The 23488-nt window shown below is 38.6% G+C and overlaps 1 protein-coding gene across 1 annotated transcript; it reads left to right on the forward strand.

Annotated features, from left to right (window-relative positions):
- The first annotated feature begins 2584 nt into the window (after window positions 1–2584).
- Window positions 2585–11044, forward strand: PCTP (phosphatidylcholine transfer protein). The gene is made up of 6 exons (XM_009287716.1): window positions 2585–2638; window positions 4056–4224; window positions 7934–8013; window positions 8349–8520; window positions 9229–9296; window positions 9793–11044. Exons 1-6 carry the CDS (start codon window positions 2585–2587, stop codon window positions 9856–9858), a joined length of 609 nt encoding a protein of 202 aa, XP_009285991.1. The 3' UTR covers window positions 9859–11044.
- Window positions 11045–23488: the final 12444 nt, after the last annotated feature.

Raw genomic sequence — 23488 nt, forward strand, 5'->3', positions numbered from 1 at the left:
AGCCCTGCGTGGGGGAGCGCGGCTGAGGAGCGGTGCGGGACGCGGCCGTAGCGTCCCGGAGCGGGCGGGGGGGCGCCTGGCTGCCGGGGGCAGGGGGGCGACCCCCCTCCACGCCCCCCCCCAGCGCCGCCGGTTCCCCGCACAGGTCAGGCTGAGGTCCGTTGCCCGTCTAGGCGCTACCGGCCTCGGCTCAGTTTCTCCAGGCTCTCGGAAAGCAGCTTTCAGGGTAATGCTATTAACTGTTGATGGAGAAAGCTGCCCTGCTGCAATAAACACCGCTCTTACAAACTGCTGGGGGAACCTGCAAACTGTGAGGCTCTTAAAGCTTGTTAACGGCTGGTGGCTGGAGGAATTCCTGGCGGAAGGTGCTGTCGGCGACAGGAGCAGTCGTGGGTCTAACGGAGTGTTTGCTCTGCGCGTCCCACTTCTCTCCCGAGCTCCCTCTGAGCCATGCGTGTGGTGAAGGAGAGACCTGTCCCTCAGCACTTCCCGTGTTAGAGCATCCTCCTGATCTGCAGACTCCCGCTTCCCTTCCTTCTCCCTCTCTCCAAAACTCCCTTCAAACTGATTTTCCACCTTTCTCCCTCTAAAATCAGAACGTAGTTCAGAAAAGGTTGAAATGAAATCCCCCCTTTTTGGGGGACTTACTTCTCTTAAGAAGTTCAAAAGTTTAGGCTTCCAGAACTGACTTGTAGGTGATTAACACGGTGTTTCCATTCTGATGCAGATTTATGATTTAACAATGACTTTTGAATCCATATAAATATCCTATTTCTTTAGTTCTGTGATCATAGTTACCTCTCAACTCCTTATAAAGCTGGACTTCATGCTGTGCTTTGCATGACAATTTTGTATGTGTATTCTGAAAAATCATTTCAGGCATGGTCATGTTAGAAAAATATAGCAAATAAAGCAAACGTATAGGTCTGTGTGAAAGGCAAGACAGGGTAGGGAAAGTCTTTTTGAAAAAAAAAAAAAGTCACTTCATACACCTCAGAATTTTTTGGTGGCAAGTAGTCCTTATTTACAGCGTGGGCATGGTAACTGGCAATAGCAAGACAAGCTTATCAATGAGAGCACGCAGCAAAGGTGAGCCTCTGGTGTCTGCCAGGTATCTATGCAGGCACTAGATATGCTGATGAAATAGAAGTTACTAGAAGTGTTGCTTCTGGAGTGGATGAAATAGAGACTTTAGGACTGGAGCTCGTCACAGACCTGTAAATGCATCACACGGTGAATGAAGGCAAAGTAACTTTGGGAAGTTGGAGGCTGGATTTAGCCAAACAAATGGGTCCAGGTGTCCGTGAGACTTGTACTGGGGAAGCCAGTGTTGCTGTGGCTTTGCTGCTATTGTATAAACTGGAGCTGCCTAGATGGAAGGCTCAGGCTTCTTCTCACGCTTTTATATAGAAGGACTATTGAGCTCGCTGAAAAACATTGAGGTGTCTTTTTTTTGTTGTTTTTCACATCTTGTACATGACCCCGATTTAGGGTGGATGGACAGACTAGGTAGGATGCAAGGGACCTTTTCAAGTCCAGTCTTCTGATTCTGCTGGGAAATAAGTCTCTTGTTTGTTTTGTCTTGCAGTTGCTTCAAATTGCCACATGAGAAGAAGAACCAACTCTAGGAGAAGGGTCTTTGCTTAAAGTTGTTACTGGAAAAATTGGCTTTTAACACTTACTGAACTGGGAGTCCACTATAGCAGTGGTAGTCCAGGAAGCTGAAGGCAGCAATTATATTTCCTGTTGCCTTCTCTTTACACCTTCTCTGCAGGCTACACAAACAGATCTCCCGGGCTTTCCTGCTCTGTGCTGTATTCCAACCTGCTGATTGACTCTCCTGCTGATAGGCCTCTGAAAACCTGAAACATTCCACTCTTGTTTTAACTTTTTTATTGTAAATTGCTGTCTTTATTGAATGTCTATCTTGCCTCCTGCAAGATGTACGGTTCACTTTTCAGATCATGATTTGTTATTTCATACTGTTATCAAAATACTACCTTTTTTAGTAGAAGATATTTAATGATGTATGCCACCATTTGTCTAGCAGTGGAACAAACAGACTGGTAGAGAACAACAACATAATTTCTTGATCTGTCTTGAGCTACAGTGTAAGAACTTGAAGGCTACAGATGCAAGAATGACTGAACTGATACTGTGAACCGGTTGGGAGCCTACCTTTGAATGTAAGGTAGAATCCCATCTGTTAAGTCAGGAGATTAGGTAGTGCAGCACTTGCACTCTGTATTTAGTGGCTTCTGAATTATGTGACAGTAAATGACATCACTACAGCTCTATTTTAACCTCTGATGGAGGTTCTATCTATAGCAAAAATGCTTTAAAGACCTATATTGTATGCATATCTTTTGATGATCCTCAGTTTAAAAGTATTACAGGCACTTGCAGCTGCCTATTGGGTGGAACATAAAAGCTTTAGAAACAAGCAATAGAAGGTAGTAGTTTGTGGTCCTAAAGCTCTGTTTGGAAGTGAGAAACTGGTCTGTCCTCGCTAAGGTACAAAGCACACAATTCTATGCAAAACCTTTGAGGCAAGCTCTGATAGTTTAAGTGAGAAAATTACTGCATGGCTTTCTTCTATCAAACAGATTTAGAGGAAGCTGAAGGATGCAAAGGAACGGTGAGTGTGCTGATGAACAGCTAGCTTTGCATGTTGACTGCAGAATTAAAGTTACGGGTGAGCTTGGTTTGTTACCTCTCAAGATGCAGTCATAATCAAAGTCCAGGAAAAGAATCTAAAGACTTCTGTTCTTCAGTGGAAGAGCAGCCCAATGACATGAGGAAGTAAGACTTTTTTTCTGAATTACTAGAAGAGCGAGGAGAATTGTGGTTTGCTATTCTCCTGCCTTATGTGACAATGTTAATATACATACATGCAAGATAATCCACATAGCATTTCTGACTAGTGACCTGGAATGAAATAGTGCTTAAGCTAAACCAACTATTTTTTGAAGTACCAATGTAGTGCTTTGGCATATGCTGGTGGGTCTTGGCTCAATTTCGGGTGTGATATTTTCAAAATTAGTTTTTCTTTTGAAAATAAAAATGTTGATGCCTTTTACAAAGGTGACATGAGTGCATGGGGCTGCACGGGTGCTGAACAGTTCAGGTTTGAAGCTAGGGATTGGTGCTTCAGTGAAGCCACAGTGAAGATGAGTACCTTAAGCTTCTTGGTCCCATTATTATCTTCTAGTACATCAAATCTTCATCTTCTAGGGTTGATTTGTGGAGGGGAGGGGAAGAAGAAAAATCAACCGTTCACTAACAGAATGTTGTATAATCCTTCCCTCCCTTTCCTTGGGAATGCTTGAATTGGACTCCTACACTGTATATTCAAAATACTCTCATTGTTTTAATTTAGTCCTGAACTGGTACTAACAATAGAACAAACATTGCTCTATAGGCACAGATGGAGTTTCCATATGTTGAAACATTAAAAGCATTAACATAGGAGATATCCTGCACCCCACCCCTTCAGTGCAGACAGCTTTCAGAAAGAAAATAGCTGATAAATATTCAAAGTAGATATAATAGTGCATTGTATATAAGCGTGAACATTATAAAGCATTCTTGTATCACAGCCTGAAGCATAAGCATACCTGACTAGCTGGAAAGCTTATTCCAGATCGTGCAGTACTTGGTAACATCCTGGAAATGGCTGAGATTCTTAAATACATTATATAGGGTCTGGAGACCTTGCCACAACAATTTAATGCTTCTGGTAAGCTTCCATGTGGGCAGGATTTAGTCCACACTGACCACTGGAGATGAAAAGGGGCGTGTGTGTGTGTGTGTGAAGAAACATGCTGCCTTTGGAACTACTTATGAAGTAAAAGGGTACTGGTGTAAGGGAAGGAACAACCATTGTGCTGGGCAGGTCAGCCTGCCTGGATTTAAACTTTCATGTATAGATCAAAAAGTCGAGAGGTTAAAGACTGAATCTTGCATTGTTTTTTGAACACTTGCTTTCACAGCTCTTGAGCAAATTTGTAGTATGTGCCCCACCTAACTTCCTTCAGCTGTTCTCCCTGCTGCAGAGTACTTCCCTTTCCTGTGTGACTTTTCCTCTCCCCATTCTGTTTCCACAGCAATCAGGACTTTATGAGTATAAAATCTTCGGTGGTCTTGCTGACTGTCCCCCAAAACTGTGTGCGGATGTCTATATGGATTTAGATTTCAGAAAACAATGGGATCAGTATGTTAAAGGTAAGCTCATCTAAGCAGTTTAAAAGCAAGCTTTATGTCCACGTTGACTCTTCCCACTAAAACTTTGTTCAAAGGTATTTTAAAATTGCTGCGTCCAAAGACTTCCAGCCAGACTTAAGTATCCTTTGGGATAAGGTTGCACTCTGCAAATATACAAGTAGACACTGACGTGGAATCACCATATAGCTTCCTTCTGGAATGAATTCTTTCCATGTTGGTTAAAGCACATAGCTGGCATCACTTGTTATGCTGGAGCACCTTGCAGCTTCTAGTTGTTGTAATTCCTAGGTTAAATTTTAGTAGATGTTCTGTGGAGAAATGGAGGCAGTACCTTTTGTGCATCTTTGCATATTGCAGCGGAGCAGTGCAATGGCTTGCACCAGTTTGATGCGTGATGGAATGTCTTTTCCTGAAAGCATTGGTTGTTCTTGGCACCTTTTACAATCAGAAATGGGTGTATCGAGAGAATAGTTGGTGACTTCAGGCTTTTACAGAGAAAGGAATAACTAATTTAGTTGTGTTTGTTTAATGTTGTCTTTGAAAAAGGGAGTTGAACCTGGATATCCATATGATATTAAAACATCTGAAGTCAGCAGTGACAAGGCAGGGATTCAGCTGATGCAGGCATCCAGTAATCCATTTATTTTAAAGATGAGGAGCCCTTCCCATTTAAGCCTGTGTTTAAAATCAGTTCAGGCCAATAAAACTGAAACATGGCCAAAGTGTTTTGCTGAACAAACAGTGTTAAAAACCAAAGAATTGTTAAATGTTGTGCTTGTTAAGTCTAGGACAGCTCTATGGTGAACAATTACTGGTAATGCCTTTGGCTGTATTGGTACAGAGAACCACATATTTGACTCATGTCAGTACTTGGTCAAGCTTAAGAAGCTATGTCTTCATTAGTAAGTGTTATTTGTCAAAATGGGCAATAGCTTTCTTGTAGCAAAGGCTGCTTTGCCATTAATGAAACAAAGAGGTGGAGTGGGACTCAACATTATCATATTGGATGTAAAAATACTGTGTTATCTTAAGTTACTTCAGTAGTCTTTGATTTAAGTGCATTTAAGAGAACTGAATCCTTCTTAAACAAACACTTTTTTTTTTAATTCCTTCTTAGAGAAAAGAAAGGAAGCAGTTGGGGGAAGCTACACCCTTAAACTAAAAACTAGATAATGTTGCAGAGCTGGTGTTTATATCCTTGTTGGCCATGATATGTTCATCTGTGAATTTATACTTGTGCTGGTACTTCAAGTCCAGCGTTTCACAGAAGTTAACTCTTGAAGGGCATAAACATAATGTTAACGCTTTCCTTTTAGCTTAAAAATTGACACAAGCCCGCCCATTCTTTAGAACTGTACATAAGATGAATTAGTGCTAGCCAACATTTTCAGTGTAAACTATATAAGCTTGGGTTTTCTCCTTTCGCATTTAGGGAGAAAAACCAGAAAACTTCCATTCAGAGCCTTCTTGCTATTTATTTTACTGTTTGTATTCCCTGTTGCTCTTAGCTATGCAATAATGGCAGTCCAAAGAAGAGTTCTCTGCTGAACTGCTGGCTGGCACTGAAATAAAAATGTGACCGGAGTAGAAGTAGGTGCCTTTTTAGTTGAAAAGGTAACTGCTCCTGCAGTTACCAGACAGCTAATCGCTGTCCTCTAGTTCTGTTCAGCAAAACTCTTTATGAAGGCCTGACTGGAGGCAGATATGGACAGGATTCCTGTCAGATCATGCTTTGATCTGTTGTTGCCAAGGGTTTGCCTGAGGCCTCAGAAGTTTTGGTATCAGTCTGCTGCTGTTGTTGCATTGCTGTTGGTACCCTGGCTATTTCCAGAGCAGGCTCCTGGATATCTACAAGACAGGGACAACCTGAGATCTGGTCTGTGCTGCTGCTGCCAATTCAGCAGGGAAACCGTGACTAAACTGTAGAGTAGTGACTGAGGTACCGCATGCTTCTGTGGCATGATACAAAATGGTTGGGCCTTAGCAACATTGAAACTTGCTACTCCTGATTGTAACACCATCCTGATTGAGATTTGCTTCCCAACAATTTAATGGTAATAATGGACTGCTAAAGCAGCAAATGCAGCTGTGCCCGTTACGAATAAAACAGACTTGTGATCTATTGTAGTAATGCTAAGTGAAATCTGGTTATTGATTAAAATGCACTGTATTCTGCTTTGATCAGAAGCTGTCCACTAGTATTGACAGACTAAAGTGAATACAGGTAGGACATGACTTACCTATTGTGTGGTTTTTCTGTGTTTGCAAAGATACAAAGGTACATGAGTTAGTAGCTAAAAATTGCATCGAGGTCTTTTAAAATAGTGTCTTAATACCTTTGAAAAAGGAAAGCTCTGCAGTTAGAAATGAAAGTAAAGCTAATAAACCAATGCTCCAGTGACCTCTGGTGGATAGCATAATGCTGTAGCTTATTACAGCACTGGGAGTATTGTGCATCCAATACTGCTCCAACCTAGGGAAGAGAAGCTGTTTTCGTGGGTGACAGCTGACTTGCAGGGCATACTAACAGAAGCCTAGTTTGGAACACATATAGGGAAAGAATCTCCCATCTGTGGCACTCTTCTTGCCTTAGCAATGAGGTTATCAGTCTGTTCTAGCCTTATTTTCAAAACCACTGAAAGTGATATGGCAGACTGTGTGCATTACCTCTGAAGGATATATAGCACCTCTAGGCAGAACTCTGCTCTAAAGGAGGAAAAGACCACTCTGACTGTTAATGTGAAGCGTGTTTCTGAATCACACCCTTTTTTAACTGCACCCATGTAATGACCAGTCCCTGAGCAGACAGGAACTTATCCTGGCTCGGCCCTATGGCTTGTCAGGTCCCCCTAATGGCAGTTACTGCCTCAAGGGAAGAAGCTGTACAGTAGTCAGTTTTTCAAACAATTATGTAGTTTGATTTGAACTAATTTTTCTTCTTCATGCCACACTACTATCTGACTGAGTCACTGCCATGTTTTAGGGACTATTCTTAGATTTTTTTTTTTTTTTTCCTATTCAGCTGCCTTCTGATTGAGTTTCCAGGCAGAGTGAAGGTGGTGTAATGAAGGCTCATAAACTGCTCGAGCTTCTTGTTCACTGTTGGCTGTATATACTGCTGTGAAATTCCTAATAGCTTTTCCAAACTTCATTAATCCCTCATTGTAAGACCTCTTTAGGTATTAGAAAGCAGTACTCATCCTAGTTCCATGTTAACTCAGGATCATTTACAAGGATAATGACATACTTGTGAAAAAGTCTGCTGTACTTGTGGCTCAGAATTATACAGAATATGCATAGGCGAGGAAAAAGCTTTGAGATGGAAAGGCTTTGAATGAGCTAACTGTCTGAAAAGGAATTTGACTCTGCCTCCCCCCAGAATTATTCTGGTTCTGTGTTTTGGGGTTATTTTTTTTGGGGGGGGGGGTTGGCTTTTGTGGGTTGGTTTTGTTTTTTTTTTTTTTCATCAATGAATTCAACAGCAGCAGAAAAACAGGCCACCTATTTTTGTGTATTTGGTTCCTGAACAACCATGCTACAGAACTTTTTTAATGTCTTCTACTGCTACAACTTTACATATGTATCAATTTTGACATAAGGGTTGCGTGTAAAATGTGTTCATGTCAATCTGAGCAGTTCTTGATGCCATGTATGGTTCTGTTGCAGTAGAAATTAAAAATATCTAACAATCTTCCTTTTTCAACTGTAGAACTGTATGAGAAAACATATGGTGGTGAAAAAGTAATCTACTGGGAAGTGAAGTACCCTTTTCCTCTCTCAAACAGAGATGTATCCTTTCAAGCTTTTTGTTCCTCTTGCAGCTTTTGTCACCTGGTCATCCAGGGATCCCAACAATGTGCTGATTCTACTGCTCTGCTGCACTTGATCTAAGATCTTTCAGTCCTCATGTTACATGAGTATATATAGCATGAAGAAGAGTGTGGGTGTCTCTTCCCACACACAACTAAAGCTCACATAGCTGAATTATTACTCTGCAGGACTGAATGCTGTAGAAGCATAAGAAATAACTTGAAGGGGCTGGTATTTGTAATGGAATTCACTTGTCAATTCATCATATGTCAAACTGACACTGTTTTGACATGCCTCCTCAACTTGCAATACAGTATGTCTATATTCGTGAATGTCGAGAGATGGATGTCGATGGGCGGAAGATCTGGGTTGTGTTAGCTCAAAGTGTGTCTGTTCCTCAGTGCCCTGAAAAGCCTGGTATTATCAGAGTTAAAAGCTATAAACAAAGTCTGGCGATTGAAAGTGATGGCAAGACTGGATCTAAAGGTAAGAGGTCAGGAAAGTGTGATCACGAGTCACGTAGCCAAAGAATGTATGTATTAGCTCCCTCCACAAAGAGGGAGACTGGAAATTTTAAGCTAAAACCAGTTACTATAAAGTGGATGTACTGAGCACTAGGAATACTTTAAAATGAATGAAACTTTTGGAAACGTCCAGTGCAGTGTGCTACCGTTAAGAATCTTTTATTTAACAGTTGGGCTGGGTAGTTAAGAATAGACTACTGACCACTTCATTCTGCCTCCCCCATCCCACCCCCAGCCCACACTTCTTTTCCTGATAGCCAGTTTAATTGGGTAGAGTCTGATGCTAGCTGCAATCTGGTAAACTCAGCAATGGTGTAAGTATCATGTTTGACAGATTTATAGATTAAAGGATTTTCCTAGAGATGGACTCCTGCCTGAGATTAGTCCTTTAAAGACAACCTTATTTTATAAGACAGGCTGCCTAAAATGGTTTGCAATAGTCTAAATTAATATTATGGTGCGCTCAGCTTCCCAGAGGTTAGCTGGGAATGGCTATACTTACTTCACATTCCACTTCAGTACAAGTTGACTTTTTTGTGAAGAATTTAGAGCAGAACTGTTGTACTTGGTGATTCAGTCATGCACACTGACAGCTTCTGTCATATGGTGTTAGAGCTAATACTCAGACTATAGCTGGATAACTTTCTGGTAACTTCTCTCTCATCTCTAGTCTATATGTACTATTTTGATAATCCTGGTGGCATGATTCCATCATGGCTGGTCAATTGGGCTGCCAAGGTAAGTAAAGGTTGACAGCACAATTGTCTTTGGCTAATCTGTTTCAAACAATGTATTCACCGCATTCGTACCTGTCTTCTGCATGTTGGGTAGAATTTTTTCTGAAATGGATGTATTGATCTTTCTAGCTTTTATGCAGTCCCATTTGTAGAGTCTTGCTATTGTCTGCTCTCATGGCAGTTGTCTTAATTTTTTTTTTTTAAGGATTATTCCTATCAAATTCCTTTGGTTAGTCAACCAGGCAGGTAAATTTGTGCAACAAAAACAACAAATCCATGTTCCAGAGCATATGTGAATAACCTTAACACAAGCAAACTTCAATAATGCAGTCTGTTCATGAAGGTTTAAAGGAATGGCCTGCTGCTTTGTACAAGATCTTAGAATTGTTCTGTATTTATTTGAAGGCCTTGATCTATATAGTGGGAATTTTCATCTTGCTTATAGTTTTTCTTGATTACATTATGCAAGAATGACTTTTCCACTTTTCTCTTTACAGAGTGGTGTGCCTACTTTCTTGAAGGATATGCAAAGAGCTTGCCGTAATTATTCTAAGAGCACATAGGTCAAAGTTGATCTGAATTGTTTAATTCCTAGAGCTCTGCACTTACAGGAGTGGCTATTATTTATTACACTGGATAAAATCTACCAATATTGGAAAGAATTTTATTTTAGTTGGTTTATGCCTTGAATTTTATTAGGTCTTTTTTTCCATCTCCAACTGAAGAGCTAGCCACTGACAAGCTAACACCAACACCAGCTGCAGCCTTTGGAAAGTACTTAAGTTTAGCCTTGTCCTCCATTCTTTGCTTATGCTGATTGCCATGTGTCAGCTAGAGGAGTTCTGCTGATTGAAATATTACATCCTTGGACAAGAGACAACGATCTTGCTAGGAAAAACGTCTGAACTTGGACTGAAAGTTCTCTGCACGTGTTATGCCTGGATCTGCCTTTGTGGCCTTGCAGGGTGGCTTCCTATTGGAATTGAATAATGGAACTTACATTGCTTAGGAGGAAACACTTCTGCTACCCAAGTTTGTCATTCTTAAACTGTCTGCCTGCTATAAACCTAAAAAATGCTGACAGTATATGGGTAAATTACTAGAAGCCTGCAGTAGGAACTGGAACTCTGTGTTACTAAGCTTCCTTGTGATGGCTTTAAGTCCAGATATAAAAGGACTTGTGCCTAAAGCCATACATTCACATCTCAATACTCTTGTATGAAAAGTAAAAACTATTAGTTGTGTCCAGCTAGAAAAAAAGGAGGAGTTGGCTTCCATGTCTGATTTAAGGGGAACAAGTTCTGTCTTTAGTCAGTAGCCCTATCTATAAAGCAGCTTGGATACCAACTTTAAATTGGAAGTAATTTTAAACTGGATGCCTACAACTGAATGCGAATGAACTTGATGTGAAACTTGAGCTTGCTTGCATTTTTAAATTTCATGCTGATGTAAAGAATGAAACTGTAATTTTGGATGGTAATCCACTAAAAGCACAACTGAGCAGGAAATTAAATTTCCAGCACCTTTGTGAGGGGCGGGGCAGGGTGGAGGATGGAGTGCATAAAAGGTGAGAGGTCCTCAATCTCAGGGATTTAAAATATTCTGAATCATTGCTAAATCTAATCCTGTTACTGAACAAATCTTGTAATGGGGTAGCTTTGTCTTCTTAAAAAAAGAAATGGGTGAAGTGATTGCCTTTATACTTTGTGTAAATATTTGTTTCCAATAAATCATTATTCTGTCCATGCAGTGCTCTTGTTCTGTCTCTCACGTTTAAGGGTGGCCATGATGGGCAGATCACAAATGACAGGCTGATATCATGGGCTGTTTTATTTTTAAAGGCTTTTGAAAGAATAACTTGGATTTATGAGAACTAAGTAGGATTCCATGTGTTCTGAAGAGCTTGCTGCCAGCAGTTTAGGCATTTTTCAAGTGTTCTGGACTTGGAGACCATTACTGAATTGAATATTACAGTGCTAGACAACTTTCAATCCATTTTAAATTTAGCTGTCACATTTTTTTTCCAGCAGATAAAGAACAGACATCGAGAGAGAATAGTTCTGAAGCATAATTCTCTTTAACTTTCCATAATTTTTGTACACATGTGCTTACTGGAACTGGACCCAAATTTTTATTTATGTGTACTGAAAATGAATTCTCTCCATCATACCAAGAATATGATGGTGTTTTACCTGACTATATAAATTCTCAAATTTCTTTTTTTGGCAGTGTTTAAAAAGATTACCTTGAGAATTCAGAAAGCATTTTGGCAGTGTGCTAAGTATGTAGGAATTCAAATGTCATAAGCAATCACAGGAATACCAGAGTTGCTTTTGAGTAACAGGATGTGGATACAAGTTATGTCCTGAAGCAAAGCAGCAAAGGCGGGACTAGGTAGATTGTTCAAAAAGAAGACAGAAAAGCAAAACAGTTTATTTAAGTATGCATTACTACACCTATCTTGTATTACTAGGGAAGAAAAAGCAGTTCCAGCTTTGTGTGATGTGGCTTCTTGTCTAAATGGGAGATTACGACTAGAAAGAAAGAGTTGGTATTTTTCAGTCTTGGGATGTAAAGACATTCATAAAGCATTTTAGAGCTTTATTAATGACTGATTAAATACTGATCTTGTATAAATTATACATGCATCATGTGAACTTTTCTGGATAGCTTGAACAGAAATTTACCTGCTGTGAAACTTGTAAGTCATTATGCATTATGAGTTCTGGTGCACAGGGTTAAAAAAAAATGGACCCCCCCTTCCCATGCTTTTTGTTAACGTAGCACCTGCAAGTTAGCTTTCTGTTTCCACCACCTTGCCTAAAGATGGAGCTCAAAGTTTGTTCTTTTAGAGTGATCTGTTGTAAACATAGGGTTGTTTGAATAAAAAGAACGAAGCATTTCTGTTAGGTGATGATTGAGCCTCTCTTCTATATCCCACCCCCATTAACAGATCGGTAGGTATCACACTCTACAGATTAATAGGGACTAATGAAGTTTTCCTAGTAGCCAAATAGAACTAGAAAAATGCTGTAGCTTCTGGCAATAAACAGGCATCTGATCCAAAGCACAATGATCAAACTTTCCATAAATCATAATGAGCTTTGGATCTATTCTCATGTAGAACTTTTGTTTTAAAATTACCAGCTCTTACGAAAATGTATTTTTGCATGTTGTTCTTCACATAAAGAAGTGGTTCTTTTTGGGGATGACTGGTCACCCATCCCCTGTTTCCGTAAGGAGTGATGTTGTAACAAAGTGAATATAAACTGTTCTTCCAAACTGTATTCTAGTCATTCAAATCCATTCTTTCCATCTGATCTCTCTGTAAAACTATTGTATTTGAGTTGGAAGGTAAAGTAAAGGAAAGATTCCGAGTAACCCAAAGTCAACATAGTGAATGATGTCAGATACGCAATCACTGTACTGCTGCCTCTCAGAAGATGATGTGTAAAGGGAAACACAAGTTGTCTTTGCTCAGGAAACATCTGGTTGATACTTCATTTCTCAAGCTGGTCATTGGCTGTTTTTATAATTTAGTGGAACGAAAATGTGGGAAGATGGGGGATAGACTCCTGATATTAATGCACACTAGTAGATGATACATCTTCCCACCAACACTTTTGCTTTCCATTATGTTAGTTTTTTATGTATAAAGAAAACTTTCAAATGGGATCTAATGGTATTTAAATTTCACTTAGCTGAGAATAATCTCTCCCTGAGCACGGATTTGCCACCTTCTAGACAGGAGGATACTGTAGTCTTCTGATCAGAGGAGACTACTAGATTTTCAGACAGAAAACTTTGTTTTTCACTCATCTCTTAAAGGTTAAAAGACACTGAAAACTTCTGTACAAAAACAGAAAGGAAGGTTTACGACAGGAGGTAAGTTTTTATAAATCTGGATTAACTATTTGGAAGATAAATGCTTTTTGAGGAGCAATAACAAGAACAAGTCTCTATAGCAAGATGAGTTTTGCTGAAATTTTTTCATACCACTCTGGCTTATAACTGCAGACTTAGGAGGAAGCCTGACCAATAAGGTAAATAAAGCTGGTGTTTAAGCATCCTACTAATTCTTCTCTGCAGCTGCCAATTAACATATTAATTAGGATTACATATGAACACATATGCACACATAAAGAGAATGTCATCTTTCTCTGTTAGTTCAGTATTCCCTGTTCTTTGAGAACTTGACCATAAACGATTATTCTCATCTGGAGTCTGAATTACGAAAGTATCCTGGAGTCCTGCTGTGAGACAGGAACATTTTAAATGGCAACAACTCTCCACTGGAAACCTTCATTTCCAAAGTAAGAAGAACTGCATCCTGTGAATAAGTGTTTCAGTGGAACATGCCATAATAGGCAATTATGTTGAAGGGCCTTGAATATAGGTATTAATTTTAGCCTTGTGAAAAATTTCCTGCATCCTAGCTGTGTGACTAGTTAAACTGAAAGCTGTTCCTACAGTTTAAGCACGAGTACCTGTAACTTCAAGATTTAAGTGAGTTTGCCTTTGTTCTCACTAGATTTCATGCAGATTTTTAGATTTTTCTAAGGCCTATTTCATCACTGGAGGTAGGAGAGGTTCTATTGTGGGCTTTGTGACACTGGAAGAGTCAGTTTTTGCCCCAAGCTTAATTGTCGTCTTATTCTTCATCTATGGAAGAAACTCCTGAGAATGAATCATTTTAATAGATTGTGTTGTTCCTAGAATGGCAAGTTTTGGACTGTAGCAGTTCTTCTTCTACAATGTGTAAGGCCAAGGGTTAGCTATATGCTGTACATACTTTCAATAGATGCCTGCTGTTACGCTACAAGGCTCACTGCATTTCTGCCTAAGCATATCTTGAAAAGTTTTAAATCTTTCCCTATTTCGCCTAGAGTTGTGGGGTTTTTGGCTTTTAATATTCCTAGTGCATATACATATTTTCCAAAGCACGATAGAAATTGTGTGTAATTGGCTGTAAATGGATGTTTCATATTCAGCTGCAACTTAGAGTTGTGGTTTAAGAGTGGGTTTTAAACATTTTTATTAAGACCAGGCTGCTGCTGTTCATTTTAAAAGTTAATGCATTTTCTCAGCATGGAAGTCATATAATTGCTTTGTACATTTGAGTGGAGAGCATGATCCCACAAGAAGGCAAAATTGCCTGGCCAACCCATTTACCCTGTGAAAGGCTCATATGATGCTGTTCACCTATTCAAATAAAAACAAACAGTAGGAACATTTCTTCAGCAGGAAATTACTTTGACACTAAAAGGGTCTATTGTCTCAGAGTGTGAGGTGGGTATGTGAAAAAGTACATTGCCTTCCACTGATTTTTTTCTTGTAACATGGGAATAAACTGACCCTTGATAACACTTAAGGCGTGGTTCTAGGAACCATGAAGTTGAGAGCATTATCACTGAATAATGAGCTTGATTAATTCACTACAATGACAGGCAGGCATGTCAGTAATTTAGAAAAACAACGATTTAGAACAAGTTAGGGAATAAGAATAAAAAAGTAACGAGGACCCTTTGAGGTCTTTCAGCAAAGACAGGCCTAGAAATACCTGCCAGATCACCAAATGCAATTACAGGCATCACGTAATATAAATCACTCCCTTTAATAAAGTAGGTTTCACAAGCATGTGTTTAACCCATTTTCTCTTTCAGACTAGTAATTCTGTATGCTTAATAGCTTTGCTAATAAGTTTATTGTGAAAATACAGCTTGAGTAGTGAACTAGTGTTTTGCTCTTCATTTTTTTGTGATCGGTAGATATCAGAATATTTTACGACAATGTAAGGGAAGTTTTTTTTCACAGTGATGATAATCAGCAGTGAAACAAGTTGCTCTGAGAGAGTGTGAAATCTCCATTTTTGGAGATACTCAAAGCTCAGCTGGTCAAGGCCCTAGGCAATTTATCTGACCTTGAAATTAGAGCCAACTTCAAATTTGGTGCTGCACTGGACTGTGGGTTGGACCAGATGATGAGATGATCCCATATGCCCCTTCCAAGCTGAATTATTATATGATTTTTAATAATAATAAATCCAGGAGATTACAGTGTGAATCCTTCTGAGAAGGCAGCATTATTTTATTTCCAAATGCTGTTATTTAACAGACCAACTTGAATGAGCTAAATTCCTATGATATACAATGACGTGCGCAAGTATATGAAAATCCTATAATCAAGATCTGTATTAGAAACAGGTACACACACATTTTTGAAAAGATGCTTGTTGTAGGCTTGCATTATTGCTTTAGTTTATTATTTTAACTAAAATTATTGGTAGGAGTTTGGTGAGAAATCTGGGAAAATTAAACTAAATTAAATGAAAGCAGACTTTCTGAATCTTTGCTAGTGAAGCTTAATATCATAATAAATACACCATTGAGTGAAAAAAATGACTACTTTTGGAAAAGGACAGCAATAGCAGACAAACTGAGGCTGTGCTGCACACTCAGAAAAAAGTTACTGATGCCAGTTACTGTTCATTTCCTGTTGCATCCAGCAGCTGTAGATCGTATTTGAAAGGTTAAAGCTGGGAAAGGCTCAACCGGGCAAGGTTGAGATGTAATAAAAAGAGAAGATGAAATGCAGATTTAGAATATCTAAGCATTCCACAATGATCCTCTAGTTTTACCTTAACTATCGTGGCACAGTATTTTTAAAGACAACATGCTGAACCAAATAGCATTCAAAATTTTAGCCTTATATATGGTGAGACTCTATTTTTGTCAGATGGGAACATATACTCAATCATATTTAATTAAATTAATATCAAAGGATAATTAGTGTTAGTAAGTAGAGTCTTCTTCACCAGATCTGGTGCTCATTACCAGCCTAATTCAGTATTTAGGAACAGAAGATTAAGAAATCTTTCTGGTGATTCTATAGTGGACTTTCCTCTACCTGGTCCAATGATGGATATTTCCAATCAATGTTTACTGGTGAATACAATGTCCTTTACTGTCACATGCCTTTCCCTTTCCCTTCCCCCTTCAATATTGTGTCAACATTTGGGATGAGCCCAAATCCTAATGTGTGATCCGACCTTCTGACATCTTAGCCCAGTGAGCTACCAACTTAGCCATGCTTCCTGCCCTGGAGAGTAAAGCACAAACACCACTCTCAAGGATCTTCTTCTACCCACCTATTATTTTTATGCCTGTCAGTGCTCGTGCATTTTACTGTATTATAGAAATCTTGGATGCATTTTCATTCCTAAAATATGTATGTGGATCTATGTATCTGGATTTATGTGGGAATAAGAATTATGTCTTTTGGAATTGGTAACTGTTGAAACTAAGAAAAATGAGGGGGAAAATACAAACTGGACTGAAAAGACAGTACTGAATATGAAATTATGTTGGTCAGTGTTAAGCAGCATTCTGAAAACAGAATATGTTTTTGTTTAAAATGATGTGATAAAATATATACACTATATTTTATAAAAAACCCTTTCATCAGATTTCCATTAAAAAACAGGGCAATTTTTCAGGTACATTTGTCCCTTTTTTCATTAAGCAGAGACATATTTTGAAATTGCGACATTTTTGGCTTGCTGTGCCAACTAATCAAAGAACAAAAATGTTTGCTAGAGTCCCAGTAAATACTGTCTTCTGACTTTCAAAACTGCAAACCTGTATTAGTCTAGCACTGTTGCACTCATGGAAACGCCAGGCTCTTAGAGCATTCTTCCCTAGATAAGATAGCTTCAACTTTTGCAGTTTCCTGTTTTCTCCTAATATTTTGAAAGGTAAAAAAAAAAACAATCTGCATTGCTCCACCCTTGCCTTGCACAGAGGCTCCAATTCAAACACTGTTTTGTTTGGGAGTAAGAATAAGTTCATTGCCTACAGTAGCAAACGAGGAGGAAAACAAAAAAGATTCCTTTTTTAACTCTTCAGAACAGCAGTATTAGTAATATGCCTTCAGTAGTTTCCACAGCAGAGAGATCAAATGAATGAAACATCAGTGAGCTAGGATAGTGCAGTCTATTTTTGGTAGTGAAGCAAGCATCCACAAAGCTCATCTGGTTCACTGGGGATATTAGAGGAAATTGCAAATACTGTAGAAGGCTATTCTAATGTCACATACTTTTAGGTGGGTTAAAAGGACAAATATTGAGCCTTCCACTTTGGATTTCTCTCTGTCAGTTGCTGTTTATCAAGCAAGGTTGTGTTTTTGTCTACAACACCTACATTGTCACACAAACAACAATTTTTTTCAAGTACTAATGAAGTCTGTAATGTGGTAAAGTACGCAAATAAGCAGTGGAATAAGTTCAAATTTTTCACTCGGTTTTAAAACATACTGAAAAGAATATTTATTGGATTAGTTTCAAATGCAAATACAAAATATTTAAGCTTTTCTCAACTCATTTTCCTCCCACTTTTCAATTTTTTACTATTAAAAATAAAATGGAGCCAGACAAAGATGCAAAGAGAGGGATAGCAGCGAGGAAAATAAATCTTCAGGTTTGGGGGGAAAACTGGGACAATGCTCCAACTGTTATGGAAAAATAAGGAAAATAGTATTTTTACTTTTCTTTTGTGAAAAGAAGTCCCTCCTTCTCTCACAGCTCTATGGCACAAGCAGCAGTGGAAAGTCACCTCCCCACACACTAAGAATTTTAACATTGGCTTTGCTCCATAGCGTTACTTCCCTCTCAGCAGGGCCTTTAGAAGAATCCTGCCTCCTTTCCTCATTGACCTGGATCGATTCTGCCTGTGTTGAAGAGTTGCTGTACAGGGCAGCACAGTCCAGGTACGATCTCTTCAAACTGTTTACAAGTAAGAGTCTAAACTCCCATCTTGAAGCCAGCAATCTCAAAGTAAGGCAACCCAGGCTGCCATATGACTTCAAATACTCTCTTGTTTCATTTGTATTGGAAGGCCACAGTTTGGGAAACCAAAGGGGCCTCGCAGGATAGAAATAAATATATTTTTATTATCTTAACTTTTGCTTCAGTAGAGTTACCTAGAGAGTTAACCGCATCTGCACAGGAAATAAGATCTTTAGTTAATGGACTTAAGACAGCAGATACTGATTACTTGAGGAAGCTGAGAAGCAAAACCAATGTGTTCTGATCCAGTGGATGATATTGCTAAACTGGCAGCCTCATTGTCTTACAGAATGACCTTGCATGCGCAGCCTGGTGAGTCAGCTGGCAGAGGTTGCAAGCGCAGGATTACTGACTCTGAAATGTGGCAGAGGGGAAGGAAAACAAAAATACCTATGCACAGAAAGGCATGCATGTGAAGTAAATGAGGGCAAAGCAGCACCTGGAAAAGGGCAGTAAATAGAGCTTAATAGTGAGGAAAGACTACAGGAAACTGGGTACCCAAACACAGTAGAACCAGGAAGGCGTATCAAAGCATTAGGAAAGGGCCACAGGTACAGTGTAACAAACAAGGGCACCACCGGGCACACACTGCTTACTGATCTGTGCAAACTACAACATCAGGGATTTGGGGAAATAGAAGCAATGTGGACACAGTATCATTTTTTTTTTATCTGAGAAGTCACATCAGCATTTGGTTTCCTTTTTCCTGATACTTTCCTGATGTTTCACGTGGGGTTGGAAAAAGACCAGAAAAATGAGAAGTCATCAGCATTTGGTTTCCTTTTTCCTGATACTTTCCTGATGTTTCACGTGGGGTTGGAAAAAGACCAGAAAAAATGAAAAAAAAGTTATTTGGGTTAAAAAAACATAAGTATTTTGCTAATTCATGCTATTCAGAGGATAAAGTACAGCTCAAATAGTTTTGTCTGTGAAAAACAGTAGGATGTGGCCATTCTTGAAGAAAACACTGAGGCAGATTCTGAGTTGGGAGTATCAGTTCCTAGGAAGGACCCTCACTCAGGTCTACGTGAGAATCCACTCACTCCCATGCACAGAGGTAAATTCTGGTGCAGATATTATACAGAAATTTTACCCTGCAGTTTCACTGTCTCAATGAACCAGAAACCTCAACACAATACCTTCAAAATTGTATTAATATCCTCCTTACACAAACACACGTGCACATGCAAAACATGTATTTCTCGCATCTGATGGTAGGCATCTTAGAAAATTTGTTTTTAAGCTTCTTAACCATGAAGACTGCAAATATGCTTGAAAACCAAGTAAATACTAAGATTTGGTAACTTGAAGTTTTAAGTCTCCCCCAAATCATGAAACTCAGCAAAATGATGACCTTTCAACCTTGGTCTTAGATATATTAATTAGTCTGCAACTGCCTGCTGTAAACACAGGGTGAAGTCCTACACTAAGACAGTGGGAGTTTTGCTTTGCCTTCCACCTACCCAGTCTCTTTTCAGTTCCTGTTCACTTCCAGCGTGACAAAAGAAATTAATTCTTTTTATCTCCTGAAATTTTCCTGGTCACATGTGAGCAAGGAAGCACTCAGTTTCATGCTTTCATTTACTTCTAATAAAAACACAATGGATGAAATGCCATGTAGTCTTTTAAACTTCTATCTGGTAATATCTTTTGGATTATTAGTCAAAACTGCCTAGATTAACATAAAATATTCCTTCCATTCCTCCCCAAATTCACCAAATACCTTGTATTTCTTTAAGCAAATGAAAAATTTGACTGATTTCTTTTTTCTAGTAGCTGTTCTGTATGATCAGTCTGTCCTTGTTAGGTCTGACTTATACCTGGATCTTTGCAGATCCTAAAATCTGGAGCTATACCTGGTTGTCTATGACTTCATCTCTTGGTATCTCCACTCAGCCATAAATTCTCATGTCTTCTCAGTCCCACACTCTTCCTTTTTTCAAAAAGTGATACAGCAGTCACCTAGAGGAGTCTACCCACCAGACTCTCAGGTATGCTCATAACCTAAGACATGGATTTTCTAGTATTTCACGTACTTGTTTTCTGCTTCAGTGCTTATGTTTACTAAATTCTTACAGTGCCTTAGCATTAGGCACTCTTCTAAGCCAGTCCCACAGGGCAAAATGAACAGTGCTTAGAAACTTGTCACCTTTTCCAAATCACTTTCCAATATGCACAGGAGAGATTACAAAAAAAAGTGTCATCTTGCTCTGCTGAAGTGAATCACTGAGAGTGAAAAAAGGGGAAGAATCTACAAATAAATTCTTCTCAGGAGATATGTTTCCAATCAACCGATTACGGCTGTAAATTATTGTCTCATACTGAGCAAATTGTATTTTTAAACATTCTGTGGGTTTTATCACTTATTTAAAACAGCGCCTGTGAGGACTTACCGGATTTTTTTGGTGACACCTAGTGGTGATGATTGTATAAAACAGAGTTCCTGGAAAATAGAAATAATAGACTGTGGCATCACTGAGCAGACTGGGGCCATTTTTCTCTGAATTTAGCAAGAGTGATTGCTTCTTGCTTTGTAAAATTATGGCTGTGAAACCTCACAAAAAATGTGCACAACGACAGGAAACCTTCTTGAAAAGTTCTACAGATATTTTGTCCCCTCTGCAAGAAACCACCCTGGACGACAAATGAGCTGTTAGATAGTATGACTTTTTCCTGCAGTGCTGCAAAAGGCAACATCCTAAGATATTTTTTCTCCCTACTGAGCACTTTGTTTTGCAATCTCATCATGCATGCTACAGCTGAACATTAGGCAGTTTCAAAGAGGCCCATTCTAAAACAAATTAAGAAAATGCAAAATCCCCAACATTATATCTGCAATTGGCTGCTACTGCTTTCATTTACAAAGGCAGATTATAATGTACATTCAATTTGCATACAATTCATTGTGATCTAAGATTTTTCTAAAAATAATTCAACTGTTTTATTAAAATTAAGGTCCAAACCAAATCTGCTTAGGTAGTGGGCATTTAATGACAGAAATCTTTCAAAGTGTCTGGACTTTTAGAGACAAATCTTTAAAAGGATAGCACTAGCTAGATTAAAAGCTTAGAAATTTTTGCTAATCTCATTTAGGGTTAGAAATCTAGCCTTCAGATTCAGCAGGGCTGAATGGGATTATTTACTCAATTCTATTACTAGTTTACTATGTCCCTATAAGGGTCACTTAATATTTCTGTGCTTCTCTTTACACCATCTTTGGTATGGGTCCAATTACCATGCAGAAGATTGATGGTTTCAAGGAACACTGAAATTCCCTATTGGAACACATTACTGACGTACATCAAATTGGGATGTACAAAAAATTGGGAAGAGATTTATTCCTCTTTGAGGATGTTATTCGTAGTAATAAATCTACTTCTGCAAGATACAAAAAAAAAAGAAAGTAATGAAAGAAAAAGTGGGACAAAAAGTACACGTAGCAGTAGATTTGGGCTGTTTGGCTGCTTTTTCTGTTTGAAATCAACAGGAACAGTGAACTGGAACTGGGCTGTGCTTTTTCCCCCCATTGGCTTGTAAACACGATTCATTTGACTCAAATCTCCACCAGTAAATGCAACAGCACTCTATCAGAAGTCAAGATACTATCTCTCTAGCTTCACAGTATGTAAATGCATTAATAGTATCTTCATCACAGCCAGGGAAACAGATTAAAATACTGTTTCCTACCTCCTGGGGACTGACAAATACTAACTGCAGCCAGCCATATCTCACAGCTCTGTAGACAGGATAAACATTTTAGCAATATCAGTAGATCACTCATGCTGATCACAGTTGGCAATGAACTAACCAGAGTAATAAACACCACTGTGCTATTTTGTATTCTCAGAAAAGAGTTGGTGGGTTTTGTCTTACCAGGGGCAAAGAACATCTTCAATGTTCTTTGAACACAGAAATTTCATGAAGCTAAATTTTGTCTGATCAATATTTAGTGTGAAAGGGCATGGAATAAGTTTAATTAGATCTACCAAAGGCAATTTGCAGATTGGAAGAAGAAATAATAAATATTTATTAAAATTATAGCTGTTGTAATCAAACAAGAATACACTTAAACGCAATCATTTTAATGTATTTAGCTAGCTGTTTAGCAAAAACACCTAAATCATTAAAGCCCAATGCAAAGTCCCTCTGAATCTTGAATTTACAGATCAAATCTCCAAGTTGTTTTTTTAAGTAACAAATAGAAAGATATTATAAAAATCTGCAATGCAGAGCAATGTCTGCTTTAGGCGAAGACTGCTCTATTGCAGAGTGTCATGACTTGGCTTAGAAAAATGCCCTCTTATTACTCTCCACGTCTTCTGAACTCTTCTTTCAGCAAAACTGTTTTTAAACTGAGGTGCTGGCCTGAACTAACCTCTCCTTTAGTGAGATCACTCCAAAGCAACCCAAAACCTTAGCACATTAGGAAAAATATTACTTTGCTTCATTACATAGGCTGTTTGAAACTGCACCATCATGGTGAGGGTGTTTTCAAGAGAAGCCGGCATTAACATTTTGAAACAAATTCTGATCCTTAAAATCTTAAAGAGTAATAAATACATTTCACAGTAAGTAATCTCAACATCACAAAATTTCTCATGGAGTAAAATACCAACCAACCTGAGCGGGAAGATCAGAGTACACATATAATATAAAATAAAAACATAGCATCTTAAAAGTAGACCAAGAAGAATTTTAAGCATTGTCCAAAATATCACTCATGGAGGTTTCTTACAGTTTGCAGTTTCTCACTGAGACTTACAGAGGTATAATATTACCAGTATCTCAGACTGAAGCCTTGTCTCATGCATGAATAAATTTTGGCTCAAGAGATGGATTCTGGCACTAACATTTTCATTTGAGGAGAACAGGGTCTGGAATGATCTAGATTATTCTCTCTCACTGTCTCAAATATATATAAAAATAACATCATATGTCACCACATAGCTCATGGCAAAAATGTATAAGGGTTTGCCTCTAAAGAGATTTACACTGTAAGGACACTATTTGTGAAAAGTCAGAGGGAGAAAAGGAACTAGTGTAAAATTAAAGTGACTTACTGGTTCTGTTCATAAAATACTGGTTCTGCTTGAAGAAGCACGGAGTAATGAAGTGCAAAGAACGGGATAGAATCCTCATTATGGCTGAAATGAAATGAGAGGATATGACTTAATAGTCAGTAGTAATTGCAACTAAAACCTGCTTTCATTAGTTTATCTTGACGTGCTTTCATGAACAGTTAAATATCATTATTTAAATTTTAAAGACAGAACACAAGATAAAGTGATCCACTCAGTCAACAGCAGAACAAGAAGTGAAACTCAAGTTTTCTGGATCAGTCACTACAAAAC

Source organism: Aptenodytes forsteri, unplaced genomic scaffold (genome assembly GCF_000699145.1).
Source record: "Aptenodytes forsteri isolate BGI_AS27 unplaced genomic scaffold, ASM69914v1 Scaffold153, whole genome shotgun sequence".
Lineage (NCBI taxonomy): Eukaryota > Metazoa > Chordata > Aves > Sphenisciformes > Spheniscidae > Aptenodytes > Aptenodytes forsteri.

Bases quoted from the DNA above. Each gene is read 5' to 3' on its own strand.
- PCTP (XM_009287716.1), top strand. From the start codon at position 2,585: ATGGCTTTCTTCTATCAAACAGATTTAGAGGAAGCTGAAGGATGCAAA. The intron at 4,225-7,933 runs GTAAGCTCATCT...TTTCAACTGTAG, and splicing joins ATGGGATCAGTATGTTAAAG to AACTGTATGAGAAAACATAT. The intron at 8,521-9,228 runs GTAAGAGGTCAG...TCTCATCTCTAG, and splicing joins TGGCAAGACTGGATCTAAAG to TCTATATGTACTATTTTGAT.